Below are 18897 nucleotides of genomic sequence, written 5' to 3'. Positions count from 1 at the left end.
TGGATCTCTGCTTCCTGCTTCCAAGTTTCTCTGACCTTGGCCATCTGCTTATTGGATCTCTGCCTCTTGCCAGATTTCCGCAAGCTCATGTTCCACTGGTCTGCTCCCCGTCTGCTCTCCTTGTTGGGCTTCTCCGGCTGTTCTTCCTGGCCGGTGTGCACTTACGTGGCTTGCTGCGGACAGCTGAACCATCCTACTCTGGAAGGGGCCAGCTCTGCCTTCCCTGTGGCTTCTGAGCTATACCACCCACAGAGCCTTCGGCCAATTCCAGCAATCTCCTAAATGATCTCTCCCTCTTCAACCCTCTCCTATCTTTCTAAAACTCTGCATTTGGCAACTCCTACCTTCCTCTCAACCCATCAATGCCTTCAAGCCTCTTCAAGGGCTCTCCATTGCCAGATAAGGCAGTTTAGCTGTGGCCCGGGCCACAAATATAATTTGGCTTGTGGAGTCCTTTAACAAAAGTTGAAGTTGTCCCATTAGTCACAGGTGTCACCCCTCCCTAATGCCTTGTACCTACCCCAGGCCCAATCCATGGACCAAAATCATCTTCCTGGCCTCTGTAGACATTTGACAATAAAGTCCACACCATCTTAAGATTCAAGGCCTTCTACTCTGACCCCAGTATGCCTCTCAAACCAGACTGTCATTACTATGCAAACCCCTTTTTCCAGAAATCAGTCTGCCCTGCTCTCCTTCCCACTCTTGGCCCCAGTATGGTTTCCCTGGAGACAAATATAGATATAGATATAGATATAGATATAGATATAGATATAGATATAGATATAGAGATATGCCTATCTTCTATCCTGTCATTCCACTTATCTGCAATGCTTCACCCTCTCTTCTCCACCTGCCATACTGAGAGCTGGCTCAAAGCCTGCCTCTACAAGGAAGCCTCCACAGACCATCCAAACCCACATCATTTTTTGCCTGGGCTCCCTCATTTGGCCCTTTTGTATGTTTCTTTGTTCCTTAAGTTATCCTATTAGTTATCTTTTCTGGGGGTAACCTTCCTGTTTCCCCAGATCAGCCTATAAACAGGGTTCCCCTTAAGTCTTACATACAAAAGCCAACAGAGCAGATCTGCCTCTGTGTAATTTATCTTACACATGACCCAACTGTTGATTCATAAACCCTGGTCGCCTCCTGACAACCATAAAATATCAGAGCAGGCACAAATTCGTAGTGCCTTTAGGGTAGAGGCCACGTTTTATAGTAGTATACTGCCTAAAACCCAGTAGGTACTTGGTAAATGTTCACAACGAGGAAATATAAAAACCAGAAATCTCTTCCTGTTCAGAAAATCAAAGGATAAAACAGGCCCTGTATTGGGCCATGAACTCTCTGACTTGATGAAAACAAACAACTCTTGGCATATATCATGGTAACACAGGCATCCAAGGACAGGTATATTTCACCAAGGCAAGAAGGGAGACCCATCAGAAGAAGCAGGAACTAGGAAGTCTAGAGCTCTGGCCATAATACTAGCAATGATTTATAAGGTGAACTTGGACATCTCTCAACAGACACTGATTCTTCAAGGTAACAGGGTCTTTCCTTGTCACACTCTGCAGTTATACCGACAATCTGGTGGTGAGGGAGAGTGGGTGGCTGGAACAGAGGGACAGCTGTCAGAGCAGATGGACGCGCTGCTCACCTGTGGTGTCCCCCAGCCAATACTTCTGGTTCACCTGCCCTTTATCCCAGCTTCTGTGTGGCTCCCAAGGTCTGAGAGGCCATGATTCCAGCAAGTACCTTTACTCCTAATTCCCACCCAACCAGTTTGCTTTGGCTACGCACCGAATGCAGTGGCCCCCAGCTGAAATTCTAAAGATACAATGTTAACATGCACTTGATAAAATTCTACCATGGGTCAGTACCTACCATGCTACTCCAGGTGTCAGCCCAGTGATGTGACCTACTGGTATAGGTATGACATTCAGTGGTCTGAATAACATGCCATGGCCACACTCTCCTTTGGCAGAAATTGAGGCCCTAAGGAAGGTATTACTGAGATCTGGAAGTCTAAACCTTCTAGGAGGCTGGCTGGGTGTTGGCCGGAGCGCTGGATGTAGTTGGGTAGTGGAACATCTCTGCTAAGTGAAATAAGCCAGACAGAGAAAGACAAACACTGCATGCTATCGCTTATATGTGGAATCTTAAGAAAAAAAAAAAAAAAAAAAAAAAACCCAAGGAGAGGAGGAAAGAAAGCTTATTTCGTAGAAACAGAGACTAGAATGGTGTTTATCAGGGGGGAGGGGAAATGGGGAGGCGTAGGTCAAAGGTCACAAGTATTCAGTTATAAGAATTGTAAATTCTAAGCACAGCATGACAACCACAGTTAATAATTCGATATTGCGTACTTGAAAGTTGCTGAGAGTAGATCTTAAGCATTCTCACTGCAAAAAAAAAAAAAAAAAAAAAAAAAAATCTCACTCTATGAGGAGATGGATGTGCAAATTATCTTGGTAATTATTCCACAATGTGTATGAATACCAAGTCATCATGTCAGATACTTTAAACATATCCAGCTTTGTCAATTACCCCTCAATAAAAGCTGGAGGAAAACACAAAGGTAGAATTTGAGAGGTGTTTCTGTACCTTGCACTCAGGAAATATTTAATAATTGTTTGTTCCAGCTGAAGAGGAAGGTCTCAGGTTTCTTTAAAAAAAAAAAAAAAAAAAAACACGCCAGAAAAACAGTTGTGAATGAGGAAGTCTGATTGGGGAATATAAGAAACGGAGTGAACTTAGCGTCACAGAACCGAAGGGGTGTATGGAAGAAATGGAAGAAAGAAGGCAGGGCACTGATTATACTGGAAATGAGAACATTGATTTGGAAAAAATGACTTTTGATCTGACTGCAGAGGGAGGCATCTGAAGCAGTCAAGCGGGAGGTTAAAAAAAAGAACCAAGAGCCAGACTGGAGACAACAAACAGCTACATAGACAGAGGCAGAGGGGAGGAAAAGACCCCTAAACATGTCTCAGGGGGAGGGGTCTTAAGAAATGAAGGCAATGTGGGGCGCTTGGGTGGCTCAGTCGGTTGAGCGTCCAACTTCGGCTCAGGTCATGTTCTCACGGTTTGTAAGTTCAGGCCCCGCATCGGGCTCACTGCTGACAGCTCAGAGACTGGAGCCCGCTTCAGATTCTGTCTCCCTCACTCTCTTCCCCTCCCCCACTTGTGTGTGTGTGTGTGTGTGTGTGTGTGTGTGTGTGTGTGTGTGTGCGCGCGCGCGCGCGCTCTCTCTCTCTCTCCCTCCCTCCCTCAAAAATAAATGTTAATTAAAAAGAGCCTGATTTAAAGAAAAGAAAAAAGAAATGAAGGCAATCTGAAAAGATGGGATGCAGTGGGATTCAGTAGCATACAAGGATGGGGTTTAACTTGAAGCTGTCTTCCCTGTAACATCAGACAGTGAGGTCTTCCTGATCACCATGTCCCCGCTCAGTATGCAGGGAGTGGGTCAAACGGTATTGTGGGAGGGCAACAACCAAGAGCTACTTGATCACTTACAGCTTGCCCTGGAATCAAACGCCTCTCTCCCCCAAGGCACCTGTTGCAATACCATGAAACACATAAAGTCTCTGCAAAAGAGGCACTCCTTTGATTAGCTGTTTTAAAACAAAAGTTTGAACACCCCTGGACTCAATGTACTAAGTATTGGTGCCTGGATGGCTTGACTCTGAAAAGAATTGGTCATTCTCTGTCTGATATGACTGCACAGCAACAAGAGGGCTCCTGCATGCCAACCATCTGATCGTTTCAGCATTTCTTAAAGCAAAGGTTTAACTTTTTTTTTTTTCAACAGGTATCTGATAACTCAGGCATGCAAGGCAGCGAAACATTGAGAGCAGGCTTCTGCGATGCAGAAGCCATGGCAAGGCTACTAATGCTGACAACAAATATTTTAGAATTTCCTGGGATTCTATTAGCTCTTCTCGACTCCTGGCCTCTGTGTGTGTGCGTGTGCTTGTGCGTGTATGCACGTGTGTACACTTTTTAAAAAAATTTTATTTACTTTTGAGAGAGAGGGAGAGAGAGAGTATGAGCAGGAAAGGAGCAGATACACTTTTTTTTTTTTAATTGAGCAAGGATATTTCACTGATGAAACCTACAAATAATATCAAAAGGCCTAGCTTCTGGTCTCAGCTCTTTTCAGACGAAGAACAAACTTCCCAGCACTAGTATAGGTGGGAACAGTACTTGACTAAGAAAGCATTCTGGTAGGATTCATTAGCAAGACGGGACAGTTTCTTATGAGGAATGTCTTCTAGATCACACACAAAGATGTTGGTGCTGTATTACAGGATTCTTATTAAGCTAACACTTAATGGTCAGGGTCTCACTTAGGATGTTTTATTCATAAATGTTGCAAAAGTGAAATGAATTATTAATGCAAAGATCATCTGTCAGAGACAGGAATCATTAACAGCATTTCATGGTGGGGGTCAGTGTTTACAGAGACCAGTAATGCAAACTCAGAGCCTTTCCGTTCTGTGGTGACCACACGTTTAGGTTGGCCTCGGTCTCCGGGAACTGAGCTGGCTATTTGCCAGCTGTCAGGCAGTCTCTGGGAAGAAACATACCCAGTCAACTTCCTCCCGACCACTTGTCCACATTACAAAACTGCTATCATGAGGGCACCAACAGTAGGCCTCCAGGCTCCCTCTCCACAGTACCTGTGTCATTACTGGGGAAAAGGGCACTGTGCTTAAATGCAGGGCCAGGCTCTTCAGAGTCAAACTAAAGCCAATATAGCCAATATTTACTGAGCACGTACTATGTGCCAAGCACTATACTAGGTGCTTGTATGTGTATTATCTCACTGCATCCTCAAAACCTTGCCATGCCAGAGGCACTGATATCATCCCCATGTGTAAGAAGCCAAGTCACAGATGTTGTGTAAATTGCTCAGGGTCACATAACTTGGAGTGGCAAAGCCAGGATTTAAATCTGGTTCCCTCCCTATTCCCAGGCACCTGGTGTTGCCATCTACACCTTGCATAAAGTTTCAAGAGCATGTGGCTGTCATTCCCTGCAGAGAGATAGTCGTAACTGTCACTGCCATACTGCAAAATCTTTAGAACAAATCAAGAGTCAGCTAAATGTTGAGAATTCAAGTGACTTTACAGACATAAACAGAAATCAAGGGAGACACAAGTTATAAACCTCATGAATAGGGTTGATGTTATTCTATCCCTATCACTTACGTGAAGCTAATTAACCTTGAAGAGTGGGGTCCTAGAGCCAATCTGCTTGAACTTGACTCTCAGCTCTGCTACTAATTTTAGGCAAGCAACTGAACTTCCTGGGCCTCAGTTTCTTCAATTAGTAATAATAACAGGACTTCCCTCAAAGAGCTGTCATGAAGATTAAATGGAACAGAATGTGCCAAGGGCTCAGAACCACATATAGTACATCCTGAATGTTAACTGTTATTATTTTTGCCAATATGGGTCTATGGGCAAGACGCTTAAGTCCATCCAAATTTCCTTATCAACAAAACAGATCTGCACAGCACTGTTACGAGGGGTAAGTGAAATCAAATCCCCAAAGCATGTAACACGCAGACTTCCTAATGGTAGGAGCTCAAAAAGTATTCATTTGTTTTTCTCTTCTCAAGACAGCACTACCACTCACCCTTCTAAGACCTCTGTTTCCCATATTCTAAAATGGGAGACCCATCCATTCCTTGGCCACTCACAGGCACATCACGGCCATAGCCTGCTAAAGGCCAGGCTGGATGTGAGGAAACCTGGTTTCTATTTTTAGTTGTAGCTCTTGAGAAGCCACTTAACTTCCCTTAACTTCAATCTCCTCATTAATTCACTCATTCTACTATAGTTTTTTTTTAAATGTTTACTTATTTTTGAGAGAGCGAGAGAGGCAGAGAGAGACTGAGACACAAAATCCAGAGCAGGCTCCAGGCTCTGAGTTGTCAGCACAGAGCCTGACGCGGAGCTCAAACTCAAGAGCCGTGAGATCATGACCTGAGCCAAAGGCAGAGACTCAACAGACTGAGCCACCCAGGCGCCCTCACTCATTCTATTATAATCTCAACAAAGATGTTCCAGTCAGTGTGCTACACGTTTGATATGCAAAGGTAGATAAATAAGGTACAATCCCCGACTGCAAAGCAGGCACACTCTAGTTTGAGATGAAGGCATGGAACATGGAACAATTAAATGGATTGGCTGAAGTATGGACAAAATAGAGATGGCCCAAAGGCGGTAGTAAGCAGATTTACCTAGGTAGGACAGGGAAAGATTCAGAGAAGACAGGCCCCTGAGTCGAGTCTTACAAGATGAAAGGGAGCTTCCCAGACAGAATAAGGGGGAAGGTATTTCACCATGCACAAGGCTTAGGATCCCAAACAAACAAACAAAACCATAAATAATTATAGCTGAGTATAAGGCATATCTAAGGGAGGCAGAAAAATAGAATAATAATATCTTCCCCGCTTATCTTGTAGGATTTCCCTGAGACTGAATGAGAACATGTATTAAAATGCTGAAAAAGGGGCACCTTGGGTGGCTCAGTTGGTTGAGTGTCAGGTCATAATCTCAAGGTTCATGAGTTTGAGCCCTACATCGGCTCACGGCTGTCAGTGCAGAGCCTGCTTTGGATCCTCTCTCTCCCTCTCTCTGTTCCCCTCCCCCTTTTGCTCTCTCTCCAGAATAAATAAACATTAAAAAAATAAATAAATCCCTGAAAAAGACACAGTGCTGCAGAAACATCATGTATGCTTATTACTAGTACTCTAGCAAGGCTCATGATGGACTGAATTTTCACCTATTTCCTCCCAGCATGAGAACCCCCAGCACTGTTTCTTTACCACCTTCGCCTCTTTCCTCTCTCCCCTGAGAGAAAGCAAGAGGAATTTAGCACTGACCTAAGTGGAGAGGTAGGAGGGAGAAATGACAAGAAAAACACGCAGCTCTTTGTTTCAGTTACCACAACCTTTTTCAAGGTCCTTTAGCCATAATGTTTCTTGTATTTTTTTTAATTTTTAAATGTTTATTTAATTTTGAGATACACACACTCACAGAGAGAGAGAGAGAGAGAGAGAGAGAGAGAGAGAGGGAGGGAGCATGGGAGGGGCAGAGAGAGAGGGAGACACAGAATCAGAAGCAGGCTTCAGGCTCTGAGCCATCAGCACAGAGCCTGATATGGGGCTCAAGCTCACGAACTGGGAGATCATGACCGGAACCAAAGTCAGAGGCTTAACCGACTGAGTCACCCAGGTGCCCCCATCATGTTTCTTATATTTTAAAAGATGTCAGTCATTATTGGCTGGAAAAGAAACCTCAACCATGGCTTTCCAAGCAGACTTGACCATAACCCATGTTAAGAAATACATTCTAGGGGCGCCTGGGTGGCTCAGCCTGTTAAGCATCCAACTCTTGATTTCAGCTCAGGCCATGATCTCAAGGTTCACGGGATCGAAGCCCGTGTTGGGCTCTGTGCTGCCAGCACAAAGCTGGGATTTGGGATTCTCTCTCTCCCTCTCTCTCCGTCCCTACCCTGCTTGTGCTCTCTCTCTCTCAAAAATAAATAAACTTAAAAAAAAGAAAATACATTTTATATTACAATCCTGTACACACACAAAAAGTATTAGTTACAATCTCCTAATTGATTTCATTACAGGTCACAACCTGAGGTTTGAAAACCACCACCTTAAGAGACAAAGTTTATGGAAGATTTCAAAAGTATGGTTCACAATACCCTCAGACTTCTTTCCTTTTCACTTTTTAAGACTTTGCAAAATAGAAGAAAATCCAGCCCATTTCCCAGGAAACATAACATCCTTGTATTCACAGTTCACATGGCGTATTGTCTGACAATAAATGAGAGGTTTTCATGGGGGGCTTCTTGTGCATTTGTCTGGTTGCTACAGCCAATGAGCCTTGTTAACAAGTAGGATTTCAAAATACATGACCCTCTCTTAGGCAAGGCCTTGGTGCCCTGTGGAAAGCAGGGATCATGTGTCCGCAATGTCTTTTCCATGAGAACATTCAATAAGCAACTTCTTCCATGTAAAGGGCTCATCACACATTATGACCCTGAAATGAGCAAGCATTCTGCCTCTGGGCTGCTAAAATGGGCACACAATGCCTAGATGCCTTTCCACTCATATACAGATTTAAAATTCACACTATCATCACATTCCTCAACAAGGAAAAAAATCTGCTCCCTAACCAGCTCTGTATGCTTTGTATGCAACCAAAATACTAAATTAAAGCTGGAAAGACACATAAAGGTCATCTGGTCTACCTCTCTCCTTCCAAAGAGGATGGCCAACTAAATTTCCTGACTCACGGTTGAGCTATTTTCTGTTGTACCACAACATGCATCAGTGTTCCACCAGGCCTTCCTTGTGGTACTACTCAAGCTTTAGATGTTTCTACTATCCTTTTGATTTTGTTACTTCTCTTACTTAAAATCCCTTGCCCACTCAAATCCCACCCATCCTTCCAGATCACATCCCGAGCCCTCCGAGAAGCCATCCCCAAACTCCACCTGTCCATCCCATCTTCCTTCTCTGAAATGAGATTCAGCTCACTGAATTCATGCAACTCTTTGCCTTTTAGATGCTGTTCAACAGACAGTTAATATATATTAATTGACTGACTTTGTAATGTTTAAAAGAGGGTATATTGAAAAGAAACTCCAATCTTATATTAATCTTTCCCACAACATATATATCAATGCAAGCAGAAAAGTCCAAATGATTAAATCAGATAATCATTACAGAAATAAGTAGTAAGCTACTAATTTGCACATACATAGAACTAGTGACTACAATGATGATAGATGCTACCACTGCTGATTTTTCAGAGATGCTATTATTTGGGAGACACTTGTGTTAGGCAACTGAATTCTTACATGTATCTTCCTCCCTGAGGAGATACTATGATAGATGCTTTCATGGAAAAAGACTGTGCTTGACTTTGGTCACTTACTGTTATAACAAGATCATTGGATTTATAACTTGCAAAGAATTTAAAGATCATCTAATCCACCTCACATGATGAAATTTAACCAGGAAAAAGTGAGCTAATAATATGCTTTGTATCACTCTTGTAGGAAATGACAGAGTTGTGGCTAAAACCATATCTTCTGCAATCCAAAGAAATCAGGATCTCCAAGTCTAAAAACCTCATACTACCCAGCTCTTCAGTTTCATTTCCTCTGTCCCCAAACTTCTCATCTTCCACCAGATCCCTCTGTCTCACCACTAAGGAACTTCCCCAGGTCCTCGCCACCAAACTGTCTTCCCGCCGTTAACCAATTCCCCCACATTGTTCCATCTCCGTGCCACAACTTCTCTTATCCTACTTAGCAATTTCACAGTTTATTCTGTTTTTTTCCCTTATCGAACACCACACCTGCCAAAACTACATAGCTTCTGTATTTTACCCTTCCATAACTGTTCCAGACAAAGTTACATTCAAACCTGAAGCTAGTGACCATCACTATCCTACAGAGTCCCGTTCTCCCCACCTAGGATTACAGACTGTATATGATATATAATAAGCTGAAAAAAGAAAGCTTTCTCTTTAATCAGGCAGGTAACCTCTCAAGACAAATAGCCAAACAAACAATGATGCTTGCAAATCCAGAAGGGAAAATAGCAGAATTCACTGACAATCCCAACAAATACTGAACATCACTCTTTACCAAAAACATCAATACCCTATCTAGTTCAAGGGTGGAAAAACTGATTAATGTGACTCCTTCCTTTTCTTACTTTTAGTCTACATTCTTATCAAGGGGTGAAATGAAGAATGAGGGGGTGAAAGCAGAAGACAGAATAAAGAGAAAACCAGTAAAAAGTCCAAATAAATCAAAACTGGCTGGAGAGTACAGTGTTACACATGTGGGCTCTGAAGGCCAATCACACGGTGAGTGCTGGTGACACTATCCATCACTGAGTGGCCTTGGGCATATAGCTCTGTTCAGTTTCTCCATCTGGTAAATGGGGATAACAGTGGCACCTGTATCACAAGATCGCCATGAGGATTAAACAGGATGGTATCTACAACACACTTGGGACAATGCTTAACACATAGTAAGTACTATATAAATATTTGTTAACGAAAACAAACCCTCAGTTTGAAATCATTTTAACCATCACGCTATGTATCTGCTGACTTCCATATCTTACTAGCAATTTCAGGACCCAGAGGCAGCATGATGCCTCCCATACCATACGACAGATTCCCTACATCCTCTAATATGAATTGTTTCCCAAGAATTCATTTCATAATTCCTTCGTACTGGGACTTGACAGGAACATACTCCAGGGTCTCTCTCAACAACAGTCCTCACTGCTGCAGCCACCACACATGGTGAGAAATGGCCTCTCTGACAGAAGACAAGGCCTGTGAGCCCACACAGCACCAGTTCCACCTATAACCCGGACTAGAATGACAGGGCAGCCGACCAGACTGACAACAAAACAAAAGGAAAATTCTTTGCACCCGAACACCTCTTCTAGGGACAGGGCTCGCAGTGCAAAGCCAAAGTCCTCAGAGCTGTTCAAATTTGCTGTCCTAAAGCCTCTTCTCCCTTTCTTCATTTTGTTCTGATCAGGCTATACCAGATTTGATCTTCTCAAAGTCACCTAAAAACTACTAGGTTTGCTGGGGCTCCTCGGTGGCTCAGGCGGTTAAGTGTCCAACTTCAGCTCAAGTCATGACCTCGTGATTTGTGAGTTCAAGTCCCACAACAGATTCTGTGCTGATCACTCAGAGCCTGGAGCCTGCTTTGGATTCTGTGTCTCCTTCTCTCTCTGCCTCTCCCCTGCTCACATTCTTTCTCTCTTTCTCAAATAAACATTAAAAAAAAAATTTTTTTTTTTCTTAAACTACTAGTTTGCTAAGCTAAGCCTAGTAAGACCTTATCTAACTCTACTTCCCAAGACTACTCACATTGCAGATACTCCCTTTCCTTGATGGCTCTGTTCTCACAGCTTCTAGGCCACCATATTCTCCTGGGTTTTCTGGCTACTCCTTGGAGGGCTCTTTTGTTGGTTGTTCCTTGCCTCCCCACCCTCCCTACACTGGAGGGCCCCCAGGCTCGTTCTTTGGTCCTCTTCTGCATGTTCACCATCCACATTCACCCCACTATGGTGAGCTTATCCACTCTTCTGGTTTAAAATACCATCTCTTCCCTCAATGACTCTCAGTGAATCTCCAGTCCAGACTTAATCCCTGAACTCCTGATTCAATAACTCACTTGGATGTCTAATACGATTCTAAAAACCAAACTCCCGATCTTCCCCCCAAACCTCCTCCTCCACAGCCTCCCCATCTCAATGAATGACATGCCCCACCCTCTCTCCTCCTGTCACCATGCTTCACACCTTATCCATCAGCAAATCCTGTCACCCCGATCTTTACAAGACATCCAGAATCTGACAAGGCACTACCTCCCAACTGCCCTCTCGTCCCTGTCACTATCACCTCTGTGAGTACTGAAATGCCTGCCCTCTTATATTTTCTTGCCTTTGCCCTTGCCCCTCACAAAACAGCATCTAAAGAGGTACCATTAAAATGCAGGTCCAATCATGTTACCTCCTTCTTCAAAACCTTCCCATGGCTTCTCATCTCACTCAGAAAAACCAAAGTCCTTATGATAACTACACAGCCCTATGTGATCTGAGTGGCCCTAGCACCTCTCATCAGCTCCCGGACCTCCTCTCTTTCCACTCTCCCCACTTGCTCTACTCCAGCCACACTGGCCTCCTTGCTGTTCCGGGTTCCTATCCTTACTGCATCTCCTGCCCAGATGGCCTCCCCCAGACACACACACAGCTCGCTTCCTCACCACCTTCACGTCTGCTCAAAAGTCATCTTCAGCGGAAGCTAGAACTGCAAACTAGACCTGCTTAGCCTCCTTATTTTCCTGCCCTGCTTTATTTTTCCCAATGAGACTCATCAACTTATTTAATAATTTTTTAATTATAAATATAATATAATTTAATTATATATAATTTTATATTATATACATATATAATATGTTTAATTTAATTAATAATTATATATAATATATATTAATATAAATCATAATATAATATAATATAATATAATATAATATATTTATATTAAAATGTATTACAAAATTATTTTCCTTGTCCCCATTACAATACTTGACTTGTTTTCCCCTGCAAGAGTGTAAACACCAAGCACGTTGGGGATTTATGACTGTTCTTGTTCACTACTGCATTCACTTAGCAAGCACCTTGTATACACTAGGCTCTCAATAAATATTTGCTGAATGAATGGGAATAATGGCTCCCTTGGTTCCTCTTACCTAAGACAGTCATCACCGTCTTCATTAGCTTCATGGGTGTCCTTCGGCGGGTGATGGACCCACTTGTATGTGGAGACAAAACGTTGGTTTTCCTCTTGACATACATGTAGATTCGCAGGTACACCACAACCATGATGAAGAAGGCCACAAGGTTGGACACAGTCCAGAAAATGAGGTAACTCCTGCTGTAAATGGGGGCCAGGGAAGAGCAGGCAGAGATGTCACAGAGGCAATTCCAGCCCAGTGTGGGGACCGCCCCCATAAAGATGGCAATGGCCCAGACAAACAAAATGAGCAGCGTCACCCTCTTTTTCGTCAGGTTGCTGTGGATCCGCATCCTCATGATTGACATGTGCCTCTCCACAGCAATAACCAACAAATTGGTCAGAGAGGCGGTCAAGCTAGTGTCCAGGAGCCCCTGGCGGAGAAACCAGCGGTTGACGGTCAAAGTTTTTGAAACAGGGCCAGTGTTAAACATCAGGAATACATAGGCAATTCCAGCAAAGAAATCTGCAGCAGCTAGGTTAGCCAACAGGTAGTAGAAGGGGAAATGAAACTTTCTGTTTTTGATCACTGCTGCGATGACTAGAGAATTAGAAAAAAAAATAAACAGGCAGAAAAATGTTCCAACACACAAAACAATCACAAGCTTCGTTCCTGTCCACTCATCGGCAGTGTCTGTGTTGCTCCTATTATAAAAAAAGTCCATCCGCTTATCATAGTAACACTCATTCATTGTGGAGAAGAACCGAACATCCTAGAAAGAAATTTAAAGAAGAAACAAACATCACTCTTTGCAAATTCAGTCGCTAAACCACCAATTGCCACTGCTAAGCCCCGTGTTCTAGCCAACTTCTGTTAATCCTTCAGATCCCGGTGTAAATATCCCTTGCTCCAGGACTCTGGCCCCTGACCTCCTATCACAACATTTATCTTGCATTAGTAATTGTTTGTTTCCCAGGCTACGTCCAAGCTCAGTGAGGGATGGTCTACGGCTGTTTCGTTCACCATTAAAATCTCAAGACCCACGTCCTGGCTCCCTCATGACCGGTACTTCCTGAATGGCTGGCTGGTTGAATGAATGATCATGGATCAGCAACAGATCAGACATTCTGAGCCCTGCAATATCCACTCTGCACCAGTAACAATGACAACACAGCATGTAAATCCTTTCTCCTGGTGGTTTCCAGTTCATTCCTTACTCATGGATTCTGTTCACTAGGCAACGGCAAGTTGGTAAGGCCAGGCACATTCTCACCAAGATAATGAGTACTGAGATACTCTTCTCACGACCAAATGGAGTCCCCAAGAGATCGGTCTTGTACCACTTCTGATTCTACTCCTGATCCTCCTTTTGCCATCTTTTCGTCTCAAGCTGTAATAACAACGCTCACTTATTAAGCATGTGATGCAGGGCTGAAGACTTTGTTCTCAGTACTCCTCCTTACTTTTTTTGTTCACTTCTTCCTTATTGTCCTAATTCAAATTATACCAGTGGGGATCTGCTTACTGGATTTCCAGACTCAATCAGTTTAAATCACTTTCCTTCCCTGGGCTTTCAACGCAGCGGGTGGTGTGAGCTCTGGAGGTTAGGCAGACTTCCAAGGATGTAAGAACATACCTGCCAAGTGAGGGTGAGTCCTCAGGACAATATGTCTGAAAGTAGACCCCAAACTGGGGCATCAGGCAGGCAGAGAAGACGCTGATCTCAGGACAAGATCTCTTGGACACCAAAACTAAGGGATTCTGGCCAAGGAGGGGTTGAGAGGAGCCTAAGGATGCCTATCCATCTATGCTTGGTGGAGAGAGAACAGGTGTTCTGCCTCACAGTGGTCTGGCCACAGCCTCAATGAAGGGTCCCATCAAAGGAAGCTGGAGTTGAAAGCCAGGAAACCGAGAGCTACGATGACTATGGGCTCCCTTTCAAGGACTGAGGCTGCAATGTATTAGCTGGAAAACCAGAGATCCAGTAGGCCCAGGCACTAGCAGTCCACTGGTGTGAATGATGTGGCTCTAACAGTACGAGCTTGACAGAAATCCCTAGCTTTTAAGATTCTTATAAATGCTGTAATCCAATACCATATCCAGAATCAGGATAAGCAGAGCAGATATCAGTTTGAAATTGCACAAAATAGAAATATATCTTAGACTGTCTTTTTTTGTTTTTAGTTTTTATTTATTTATTTTGAAGAGGGGAGGGGCGGGGGGGGGGGTAGAGAATTCCATGCTCAGCGCAGAGCCTGACACAGGGCTCAATCTTACAACCGTGAGAACATGACCTGAGTAGAAATCAAGAGTCAGACACTTAACCAACTGAGACACTCAGGCACCCCCCTGGGTTTCCTTTTTAATTTATATTTTAATGGTGTAATGATACTTTAACATGAGTTAGGTACCTACTTCTCTGTCATAGTAAATACGAAGTAAAATATCATTTTATATGCTTAAAATAAACAAACTGGCAATGGTCTCAAGAGGCAAATGGTTCTAGTGTTTTTCAATTACAAGGAAAGGGGACTCAATTTTAATCACAAAAGAAAAACTACTCTCTTTGGCAGACATTCACCAACGTTTAACTGCCAACAGCAGACAACTCCATCAACAGGCCAACATACCTATGCTGTATCATGATAATTTTCCCCAATTAAAAATATATAATTTGAATAGCTTCATGAGGTTCCAGTATATGAACATGACACACTTTATTTAACTAATCCCTACATGTTGGACATTTCAGTTGTCTGTAATATTTAGCCTCTATAAGCAAAGCTGCACTTTTGTACATTAATCTCTACATACTTAGCCAACTATTTGCTTAGGATTTCTTTCTTTAAAGAAAAGGACCAAACCCTTGTTTATTTATTTTATAAAGGCACCCCCACAGTCGGGGTTGAAGGTCCCCTCTGGATGGAAGCAGCCCAACTGACCCACCACCAACAGGCAGTTTGCCCAAGAGGATCGCTTAGGATTCATCCACAGATTTCAACTTCATGAAGTAAAGGGTATAAGTTTATTTAAAGGTTTCCGATAAATATTGTCAAACTCATCGTATTTCTAATCCCACCAGTTGCATATGAGAGTTGAAGACACTAATCTAGTGTAATTCAATTCAAATATTCAAGGAGAAAATTCAGCTTTCAACAGTATTAACAGTATATAGAAATTCAAGACAAACCATTCAAGAACATGAAGAATCTTAATGGTACAATTATTATGTGTTCTTTCACTAATAAAAAATAACTTATGTACTTTATTTTGCTATATACTCTAGATAGCTAAGAGAAACATATTTATTTTTTATATATATAATTTTTTAAATGTTTCTTTATTTTTGAGAGAGAGAGACAGAGACAGAGAGAGAGACAGAGCATGAGTGGAGGAGGGGCAGAGGGTGAGGGAGACAGAATCCGAAGCAGGTTCCAGGCTCTGAGCTGTTAGCACAGCGCCTGATGTGGGACTCGAACTCAGGAACCACAAGATCATGACCTGAGCCCAAGTCAGATGCTTAACCAACTGAGCCATCCAGGTGCCCCAAGAGAAACACACTTCTAATTTAAAAGTTATGTTATCCTTGACTAACTCATCAGCAATATCAATTAATAGGTCAGAAAGACACTGGGATAAAGATACCACCAAGAACACTTTAAATTTCCTGAATTTCCTCTTGAAGGGGTCTTAACATTTTAGTTTTGGTTCATAAATATGGTGGAATTTGTAATTATATGATACCCTAAAACCTCAATGATTTTTACTTGAAAAATCTTCAAATTCAACTTTCCCTCCATCAAACCCCAAATGGCACATTCTTAGAACATATTTCAACAAAAATCGTCCTGAGACTGAGAAGTAGTTTTGTCTTACCACGTTGAGGGAGAAACCACAGAAAAAAACATGGTTAACCAGAACTCTCACCAAACAGCTCCCTACCTCCCAGCCTCAAACCCTACTTTTGGGAGAAACCAACAATGAGAGCAAATAAAGTTCACACAGGGAAACTATGAAAAAGATTCCCTAGGATGGAATATTGTACAGCCACTGAAAATTGTATTTACCATGAAGTTGTATTTACCATGAGAAAAAGCACACACATGCCATCATCTTAATTGTAAATAATTATATAAGTATGTACGCACATGCATACATATATATTCATATATATGCACACACATACATTTCTTTTTTTTTTCTTTTTTTTGGAAATAAAAAGACTTACTCATTTTAAAAGCCCACTACAGAAAAATGTACACATCTACATTTCTCAAACTTTACACACATATATTTCTTGACTTATCCTTTAAAGATACAGAAAAATAGAAGGAAAAAAATCTCAAAGTGCAAATAGTTCATTAAGGATGGTAGAATTGGGAATCATTTAAAAAATTTCTTTCCTGGGGTTCCTGGGTGGCTCAGCTGGTTAAGTGTCCGACTTTGACTCAGGTCATGATCTCACCGTTAGTGAGTTCGAGCCCCACATGGGGCTCTCTGCTGTCAGTGCAGCGCCCGCTTCAGATCCTCTGTCCTCCTCTCTTTCTGTCTCCCCTGCCAGCACTCTCTCTCAAAAATAAACACTTAGAAAAAATTCTTCCCAGTTTTTTCTCTGGTCTACATTTTCTGTAATAAATAAGTAAAGAGACTTTTAAATGCTAGTTTAATTCTGCCTTGGGACCATACATTCCACTTAATGTATCCTACCTTTCTTTGACAAATATGGCTCTGAAAAATCAAAATTCACGTTCAAAGGAAAAGCCTCAAGGATTCGCTATGTTCATTACTGCTACTCTCACCAGCACAGCACACTTGAGAGTTTTTCAGTGATAATGAAAATAAAATGGTTTCCTGCCTCAAATGTCAGATAACTGTAAAACCTCAGACACTGACAACTAATCAAATCAGGACATCCCTTTCCCCAGCTCTCCTGTAAAACATTTCCTAATGCAATCACCCCAGAGCTTCAAAAATGAATAACTAGAAGGGGTGCCTGGGTGGCTCAATTGGTTAAGCATCGACTTCGGCTCAGGTCATGATCTCACGGTTTGTGAGTTCAAGCCCCGCATCCGGCTCTGTGCTGACAGCTCAGAGCCTGGGGCTTGCTTCGGATTCTGTGTCTCCCTCTTTCTCTGCCCCTCCCCTGCTCATGCTCTGTCACTTTCTGTCTCAAAAATAAATAAAACATTTAAAAAATTTTTTTTAATTGAATAACTGGAAGTTTTGTGAATTAGTGCTTTTGATTTTTTTTCCTCCCCCCGTCATATGCTGCAAACTTATTGATGGTCCCTAGTACATACTAATGACAGATCATCATATTTTCTCAGTTGGAAATTACCAAAAAATTTAATGAGCTCATAACAAATTATCAATTTATTATCTCTTGAACTCTCTCAAACCCTTAAAATAGGATTCTGTGATCTGGGCCTAAACATCTCCTCCGCAGAGACACCTTCTCTGAAAACTACAAAGTAACCACAGAGCCCTGTTCTATCTTCACCACGGCATCTATCATTTGTTATATATTTTCTTCCGTGTCTATGCATCATTTATGGTCCATCTCCCACCCCTGGACTGTTCTGCTCCAGGAGAACAGGGATCTTGCCAATTCTGACCACATCTGTGGCATCAGCATTTGTGGGAGGAACGAATAAATCTCGGTCCTACACTCTCTCTTCTCCCACTAACACGAAAGGGTCAAGCACCATTGCTGACCTCCGTATCATGCACTAAATGTGTCCATTAGAGAACTACTTACCTCTGTTCTTGGGTTAGTTAACTTCCTATGTCCATGTCATTACTACTATTCCTAACTGCTAATATTTGAGTGATTACTTTGTGCCTGGTGGGTCATCTCATTTAATCCTCCCAACAGTGACGCCCATACTATCACATCCATCTGGCAGGTGAGGAAACTTAAGCGCCCTTCCCTAAGGTCATACAACTAGTAAGAGACAACCCTGGATTCTGTTCAGGCAGCTGTGTTCCCAGGCCTGCACGCCTATGGACGCCACTCCACTTTGTCTCCACGGGCAAACAAAACACCCAACAACTACAGTCACACTTACAATCACTACAGAATTACCAAAACAGAATGATCCAATCAAGACACATTCAAAGACTGTCCTGTACCATAAAAAAATCTAGGCGTTATAAATAGCCTGGGTTTCTTTGTTTTGCTTTAACAGCCCTGAGAAGCACAGAAAAGGCACTTTTCTGAAAATTTGTTTTCAAATTTTATGGGAAGTGGGCCACACAACATGGTCAATTTCAAGACTAATATTGCGAAGCTTTAATTCTGCCAAATCCCCAGCTGCTTTTTTTTTTCCTTCCCCCCCACCCCTTTCTTCTTCTCTTTTATACCAAAGGTTTAGAGGATTTGGCTAGTTCCGACCGACCCCCCAAACAAAAGATGTTAAACTTTGGAGCTATTACCACAACTTCAAACTTCAGTAATTTAAGACTTCATAAAATGATGGCTTAGGAAGTCTATATGTGGAATCCAAATGAAAACTTCATGAGCAAAGCTTTCATTTAGACTCTCCCAAACTTGATTCTCTGAAAAAATGTTCAGCTAGCCCATAATGTGGA

At 42.4% G+C, this 18897-nt stretch overlaps 1 protein-coding gene across 4 annotated transcripts in view; it reads right to left on the bottom strand.

Moving 5' to 3' along the window:
- LPAR3 (lysophosphatidic acid receptor 3) overlaps positions 1 to 18897 on the bottom strand; it is a 79266-nt gene that overhangs the window by 40400 nt on the left and 19969 nt on the right. For all 4 annotated transcript variants that reach the window (XM_058716775.1, XM_058716778.1, XM_058716776.1 and 1 more), the window contains one exon: positions 12322 to 13078. In XM_058716775.1, the coding sequence (XP_058572758.1) occupies positions 12322 to 13057 (736 nt within the window). In that variant the 5' untranslated portion in view covers positions 13058 to 13078. The remainder of the gene's footprint in view (positions 1 to 12321; positions 13079 to 18897) is intronic.

Source organism: Neofelis nebulosa, chromosome 2 (genome assembly GCF_028018385.1).
Source record: "Neofelis nebulosa isolate mNeoNeb1 chromosome 2, mNeoNeb1.pri, whole genome shotgun sequence".
NCBI lineage: Eukaryota > Metazoa > Chordata > Mammalia > Carnivora > Felidae > Neofelis > Neofelis nebulosa.
This window is presented reverse-complemented; position numbering and strand designations above follow the sequence as displayed.